The 8,181-nt window shown below is 43.2% G+C and overlaps 1 protein-coding gene across 1 annotated transcript in view; it reads right to left on the bottom strand.

Moving 5' to 3' along the window:
- Positions 1 to 302: 302 nt before the first annotated feature.
- LOC121018866 (zinc finger protein 234-like) overlaps positions 303 to 8,181 on the bottom strand; it is a 46,263-nt gene continuing 38,384 nt past the window's right edge. Inside the window, exon 11 of the mRNA XM_040457918.1 lies at positions 303 to 2,568. Within this exon, the coding sequence (XP_040313852.1) occupies positions 701 to 2,568 (1,868 nt within the window). The 3' untranslated portion in view covers positions 303 to 700. The remainder of the gene's footprint in view (positions 2,569 to 8,181) is intronic.

The following is an 8,181-nucleotide window of genomic DNA, read 5'->3' as shown; positions in this document are numbered from 1 at the left end:
GTTTCTCTTACCTCAGGAGATCTATCTCGAAGAAAAAAGTTGCTACAGCTGATATCAGAGAAATTACTGCCTATGCTTTCTTCAAGGACTTTTATGGTTTCAGGTCTCACACTTAGGTCTTTAATCTATTTTGGGTTTATTTTTGTGTATGGGGTAACAATGCAGTCCAATTTCACTCTCTTGCATGTTGCTGTCCAGTCTTCCCAACGCTATTTTTCCCATTGGATATTCTTTCCTGCTTTGTTGTAGATTAACTGACCATGTATTTGTGGGTTCATTTCTGGGTTTTCTATTCTGTTGTAGTGACCTATGTGTCTATTTTTGTGCCAGTACAATACTATTTTGTTTGTTACAGTTTTGTAATATAACTTGAAGTCCAGAATTATGATGCCTCCAGCTTTGAGGGCTATGTATATTTAGCAGCAAAGTCCCTGTCCTCATGCAGCTTACATTCTAGTGCATATGAATTCTGGCATGCACACCATTATACTTGTGTTAAAGGCCAGACCAAACTCTATTCCTAAGTGCTATCTAAGTGCTTCTGAACAAAGACATATCACACCACTTAAGGGTTCTCCACTGTGTGATCTGGTGAAAACCGAGATAGGTTCAATTATTGCTTCAATACCAACTAAACCAAACAAGTATTTTCTCTCTTATGAGACTCGATGATGGTAAGAATTCAGGGTTTCACACAACGTCATTTTGGAGAACTTCTTTCCACACACAATTCCTTCATGTTCTTACCACTCTTGTTACCTTCATAAACCGTACTGCCACCATGAGTTTTGCGATGATGTGAAAGTTTGGATCGCCAACGGAAGCTCTGACCACAGGTCTCACACTTGTAAGGGGTCTCCCCTGTGTGAACTCTCTGATGAGACTGTAGCTGTGAAGAGTGGCGGAAGACCTTGCCGCACACATCACATTTGTACGGTTTCTCCTCACTGTGAACACTCTGATGAACCTTAAGACTTGAGGCCTGACTGAAGTGCTTACCACACTCCCCACACTTGTAGGGTTTCTCTCCCGTGTGGACCCTCTGATGCATGTCCAGATTCAAGCTCCACTTGAAGCCCTTCCCACACTCCTCACACTTGTATGGCTTTTCTCCAGTGTGCACTTTTTGATGGGCTTGCAGGTGTGAACTGCGACCAAAGCTCTTCCCGCACTCTGCACACTTGAAAGGTTTCTCTCCGCTGTGGATTCTCTGATGCGCCAGAAGATTTGCGGCCTGCCTGAATACCTTCCCACACTCCTCACAATTAAATGGTTTCTCTCCAGTGTGGATTCTGCAGTGAATTTTGAGATCTGCTCTACGATTGAATCCCTTCCCACACTCTTCACATTTGTGTGGCTTCTCTCCGGTGTGGGTCAGCTGGTGAATCTGAAGTCGGGAACTCTGATTGAAGCCCTGCCCGCATTCCTCACACTTGTAAGGTTTCTCTACACTGTGCGTCTTCAGATGGGACTGAAGATATGCTCTCTGACTGAAGTCCTTCCCACATACTTCACATTTATAGGGTCTCTCTCCCGTGTGTACCACCAGATGAACCTGGTAACGGGTTTTCGTCCCGAAGTTCTTTCCACACTCGTTGCATTTGTATGGTTTCTCTCCTGTGTGGACTCTCTGATGTGCTTGAAGATTTGAACTCATAGTGAAGCCTTTACCACACACTTTGCATACATATGGTTTCTCACCAGTATGGATTCTCTGATGGGCCCGAAAATGAGAAGGCTGAATGAAGCCCTTCCCACACTCCTCACATTTATAAGGTTTCTCTCGCGTGTGGCCCTTCTGATGGATGTGAAGATTTGTGCTACAAAAGAAACACTTCCCGCACTCCTCACATTTGTACAGTTTTTCTCCCGTGTGGACCATACAATGACTATTAAGTGATGATCTACGACGAAAATTCTTACCGCATTTATCACATTTGAAGGGTTTCTCCCCGGTGTGGATTCTCTGATGTTCCTGAAGATGGGAAGCATGAATGAAGGCCCTTCCACATTGGTCACAACGATAAGGTTTCTCTTCCATGTGCAATTTATAATGAACATTAAGTGCTGATCTACGACAGAAGCCATTCCCACACTGCTCACATTTGAATGGCTTCTCTACGGTGTGGACTTTCTGATGAGTTTGCAGGCATGAGCTCTGACTGAATTCCTTCCCACACTCATCACACTTATAGCGTTTCTCTCCCAGGTGAACTCTCTGATGAATATGAAGTGCTGAACTGTAACAGAAGCTTTTTCCACACTCACGACATGTGTGAGACTTCACTCCTGTGTGTACTTGTTGATGAAGATCAAAGTTGGAGACATCACTGAAATATTTCTTAAATTCACTGCACTGATCAGGTTTCTGACCTGTGTGAGTTTCAGTTAGTCTGGCCCCAACCTGTCCAGGTGAATCACCTTGTTTGGGGAACTGAGAACTCTTTATCATGGAGCCTTCACACTGGGTTAAGTCACTTGCAATCTGTTGCCAGATCTGCCAGCAGGAAAGCTCTTTGTGTGGTTCTGTTTCTAAAACAGTCTTCATTTTATTTTGGATCTTTCCTCCTGTAAAGACAGAGAATGCAGAGATGTGGACAACTGAAGGCTTTGTTCAGTATTTTCAAGATTTCACATTTAGGAGAGACCGTAAGACTTTACTGAACCCAGAGAATGTCCAGTCGGTCTTTTCCACCATGTATCAGAGTCTCTGATTTGCAGGTGTAGGGAACACCGGAGGGGGGCCAGTGGGCTCCTAATCACTAAGCCCATATTCCCTCCCCCCGTCCCCCATCAACCCTCAGTTTGTTCTCTGTATTTAAGAGTCTCTTATGGTTTGCCTCTATGGCCATTTCTATTGAATTTGAAAGTCAGTGTAGAATATTGAATAGAAAATTATGTAGTTAATAAGTTATGTAGTTAGAAAAGTTATATAGATAATATCAATCAATTAGAACTTAAAGAAAAGCAGTAACACAACCAAATTTTGGATTTATTATATGTCCTAATACCAAATACCTTGAAATATTTATATTTCTATATTCAAAGTATTCCTGGAAATTCTGCACATGTTCACCTAACTTTATTTTTCTGTGTTGACAGACATTAAATGGGTTGGCTACTATTACAAACTTTTGACCACCTTTAATAACTTAAGTTCAGAAATGTGTTTTCTAAAACATTTACCCCATTCACATTCCCAAGTCTCTGTATTTACATAAAGATTATCTAAACATTTGAAGATTATTTTTTCAATAAACTTTTCAAAAAGTACTTTTCTTAAAACTCAACAATAAGGAAAAAGAACCTGATTAAAAAATGGACCAAAGACCTTCCTAACATCGAAGAGGATCGGGGGGCCTGGGTGGCTCAGTTGGTTAAGCGTCTGACTTTGGCTCAGGTCATGATCTCATGGCTCGTGGGTTCGAGGCCCGCGTCGGGCTCTGTGCTGATGGCTCAGAGCTTGGAGCCTGCTTCAGATTCTGTGTGTGTGTCTCTCTCTGCCCCACCCCGCTCATGCTCTCTCTCTCTCTCTCTCTCTCTCTCTCTCTCAGAAATAAACATAAAAAAAAAAAAAAACCATTGAAGAGGAGCTACAGATGGCGGTAAGTGTATGACAAGATGCTCCCCATGTTATTTTATGCAAATCCAAACACCAAGATACCATTACACATGTATTAGAATGGCCAAAATCTAGAACACCAACACCACCAGCGCTGGCCATGACGTGGAGCACCAGGAACTCATTCATCACTGGTAGGAATACAAAATAGTATAGACACTTTGGAAGACAGTTTGGTGGTTTCTTACAAAACTAAACATACCCCCCCAAAACAAAACAAAACAAAACAAAACAAAACAAAACAAAACTAAACTAAACATACCCTTACCATACTCTCCCACTACTGCACAGTTTGCTATTAACCAAAGGGAGCTGAAAATGTACGCCACACAGAAATCTATACACAGACAAAACCTGGACAAGGTTTATTCACAAGGACCGAACTTTGAATGAACCAAGATGTCCTTCAGTAGGCGGACAGATAAAAATTCACTGTGGTACATACACACAATGGAATATTATTTGGTGCTAAAAAGAAATGAGCTACTAATCCATGAAAAGATATGGAGGAAATGTAAATGCGTATTACTAAGTGAAAAAAGCCAAACTGAAAAGTATGAGTCCAACTATATGACATTATTGAAAAGGTAAAAGTATGGAGACAGTAAAAAGATCAATGGTGGTTAAGGGTTAGAGGGGAGGGATGAACGGGCAGAGGACAGAGGATTTTTTAGGGCAGTGTAACTACTCTATATAATACTATAAAGATGGATATGTGGCTTTATCCATTTGTCCAAGTCTATATAATGTATGATACCATGAGTAAACCCTAATGTATACTCTAGACTCAGTGACAATGATGTGTCCATATAGGTTCATCAATTGTATCTGGTGGGGATACTGATCATGTAAGAGGTGAGTGTGTGGGGGTAGGGGATATATGGGATATCTCTGTCTCTTTCGTTCAATTTTGCTGTGAACCTAAAACTGTTCTAGAAAGATAGTCTTTGAAAACACTGCTGAAGAAATGTTTAAAAGGGAAATTCACTCGCCTCCCCGTATGAATAGTCAATTAAAAGCTGCCCCCGTTTCGATCCACTAGACGTGTGGGAAACAGCCTCTACAGAGCCCTGCCTTGGGTCACTTTATTGGAAAGTTACTGCAGCGTCCAGGTGACCTGGAATATCTAGAATGACTTGCGGGTTTGGGAGCAAATACCTAATGGCACACTGACTAAAACATAGCATAAAGCAGACAGCAGAACTTTATCTTCTGCGGGCAAGTTTCCTTCGTGAGGACAAAAGGGAAATAAAGTTGAACAGAAAACATACATGGTTCTAAAACCTGATGGTAATTCAGAGCTCTAGACAAAAAGTAAAAACAACAGAGACAGAGCCTGGGAAAAGGAAAAGATGAGGTTATGGTGTAACCTCCGAAAACCAGCCCAACTGCGGGAGTCTGATCTTGCCAGGAACACTTCCCGGACAGACACATGGATGATTCCTCATGACTTGTAGGTCTCTGCTCAAAGTCAGTCCAGCAACAAGCCACTTTACGGCCCAGCGTAAACTAATCAGCCCTGTCCGCCCCCAGTTCACCTCCGGCAACTCCCATCCTTCCTTATGTTCCATGCACCCCTCTCACCATGTGACTTGCTAGGTCATCTGTCGGGCACCATACGTCTTTCCCACCACAATGCAGCACCAAGGAGGGAAGCATGTTATACCTTGTACGGTGAACACATTTTACACTTTCCGACTTTATTACCAATGTCCAGAACTCTGCCTGGAGTGTGGAAAGTACTCCACAAGTGCATGTTAAATGAAATAAATGTGGGGCGCCTGGGTGGCGCAGTCGGTGAAGCGTCCGACTTCAGCCAGGTCACGATCTCGCGGTCCACGAGTTCGAGCCCCGCGTCGGGCTCTGGGCTGATGGCTCAGAGCCTGGGGCCTGTTTCCGATTCTGTGTCTCCCTCTCTCTCTGCCCCTCCCCCGTTCATGCTCTGTCTCTCTCTGTCCCAAAAATAAATAAACGTTGAAAAAAAAAAATTAAAAGAAAAAAAAAAAATGAAATAAATGAATCCTGGTTCAGCTATTCTGCTGAGAGTTGAAGCCACACCCTAGAAAGAAAATATCTTTTCCAGGTAAGTTATTTGATACAGGAAAGGGAAAGAATATTGCAGTTTTGCTGGGAAGCTGAAAAGCTGCACAGGGGACATCGAGAGACAGGGGTACCTCAACCAGGATGCTAACAAAAACAATAAAAGGTGGCAAGTGTCTCTGGGGTGAAAAGAAAGGAAGGCCTATTGCTGGCTCCTTCTGAAGCTTTAGGACTATCTCTGTGATAACAGGATGTGGAAGAACTGTGGATGTATGGATGTGTGGATAACATAACCCACCACAACAGTTTTTCAAACTCGAAAACTTTCGAGACTCTAGTAAGCTGGAAAGATTTAAAAGTTTGTAATAAGCTCTCAGAAAAAAGAACCAGGACAGCAACTATCAGAGCATCACTGCCAACAGGACAGGTGTCATTATTCGAAATGCCTGTGAAAGTCACATATAAATCTGCAACATGCAAAATGTTCTGGTTACAACGAAAGATGTGTTTCTTACTATGGCTCACGCTCGGGAAGACTCGGAAACTTTGCTTCTACAAGTTACCCAGTCCCTAATTAAATTGTTCAAATGGAAAGATAAGTTACTAGAATCTTGGGAAAACGCTAATAGGTGAGTATGTACTTTTTGGTGAGTAATTCCGTTTATGGTTATATTTAACAAACCGACCCCTAAAAGGAGGAGTTGTGTGAGGGGAACAGGGAGCCTCTCTGAGGATGTTGACAATTTTAAGCAGGAAATTTCCTGAGTCTTTCTACGTCAGACTGTTCACTAGTTGAAGGGCACCTGGGTAGCTCAGTTGGTTGAATATCCGACTTTTGATTTTGGCTCAGGTCATGATCCCAGGGTCACGGGATCGAGCCCCGTGTCTAGCTCTGTGCTAAGCATGGAGCCTATGTAAGATTCTCTCTCTCTCCTCTCTGCCCCTCTCCCCTACTTGCTCTCGGTCTAAAATTAAAAAAAAAAAGTTCTAATTAAAACACAATGAATGTTTACTAATTGAAAAGCACCAAATCTTCATTTAAAAAATCAGGGAAAAACTGTATGAAATCTATATTCTTTCACATTTGTTTAATGGCTAACTTTGTAGAAAATAAAAAGCATGATCTATTTTTGAACCAGATGCAGGCAGCATTCGGGTATGTGTCTCCTATCGCTCTCACCTTAAATCTTCCCCTCCGAGGACAGGGAAGGGGAAACCTGGAGGCAGTAACGTGGGTGGGTGCTTTGAAAGAGGCAAATGGGCTGCAGATGGCAACTCTTCAAAAGGAAGGCAGCTTGCAACCTGGCTGATACTGCCTGATACAGTAGAAGAAACATATAGAAGAAGAAAGAGGAAACATATCTTTCTTCCTTCTGTTGGGGGATCTGAGAACAGGACATCAGAATCCTCATTCCAGGGGCGCCTGGGTGGCTCAGTCGGTTAAGCGTCCGACTCTTGATTTTGGCTCAGGTCTCGATTTCATGGTTCATGAGTTTGAGCCCTGCATCAGGCTCTGTGCTGACAGTGCGGGGCCTTCTTGGGATTCTGTCTCCCTCTCTCTGCCCCTCCCTGGCTTGCTCTCTGTCTCAAAATAAATAAAAATAAATTTAAACACAAAACCAAAACCAAAAAAAGAGATGCTTAACCGACTGAGCCACCCAGGTGCCCCAAGGATCTGGCTCTTGATTTCAGCTCAGGTCGTTATCTCATGGTCATGAGATCAAGCCCTGCATCAGGCTCAGCACTGGGTGTGGCGCCTGCATGAGATTCTCTCCATCCTCCTGCCCCTCTCCCCAGGACACACATGCTCTCAAAAAAAAAAAAAAAGAATTGTCATTCCAAAAGTATTCTTCCCAGAAATGAAAATGTTCCCCTGAGGCGCCTGGGGGGCTCAGTCAGTTAAGCTTCTGACTTCTGCTCAGGTCACGATCTCACTGTCTGTCAGTTTGGGCCCCGTGTCAGGTTCTGTGCTGACAGCTCAGAATCTGGAGCCTGCTTCGGATTCTGTGTCTCCCCCTTTCTCTGTTCCTCCCCTGCTCATACTCTGTCTCTCTCTCAAAAATAAACAAACATTAAAAAAAAATTAAAAAAGAAAAAAAAAAAAAGAAAATGCTCCCCAACAGAAGGTTCCAAGAAAGCCACAGAGCACAGAGACAAAGCATGTTACTCAGTATGACCACAAGCACAATGCCTACCAGTTGCCCTGGGACACGGGTCAAGTGCACATACCCAAACACACTTTCATGCCAAGGGCACCCAAGAAAGTAACAAACAGAAAGAAACTGGATAGGCATTCATCAGAAAACAATGTTCTGCAATATCCTTCCTTCGTTCTGGTTTGCACATGACCTATAGCTATCTCCAGGACCCATGGACAAGTGGAGGTCTCCCTTCCATTAACACATTCACAAAGTCAATACATGCTTCCAGACACCTGCCACATACCAGACGATTCTAGGCACTGAGAATAGAGCAATGAACGAAAGAGGCAAAATCCCTTGCTGGGGGGGGGGGGGGGG

The sequence above is a fragment of the Herpailurus yagouaroundi genome, unplaced genomic scaffold (assembly GCF_014898765.1).
Source record: "Herpailurus yagouaroundi ecotype Mexico unplaced genomic scaffold, PumYag 220, whole genome shotgun sequence".
Lineage (NCBI taxonomy): Eukaryota > Metazoa > Chordata > Mammalia > Carnivora > Felidae > Herpailurus > Herpailurus yagouaroundi.
Note: the sequence above shows the minus strand (reverse complement) of the source record. Positions and strands in the feature narration are given on the sequence as shown.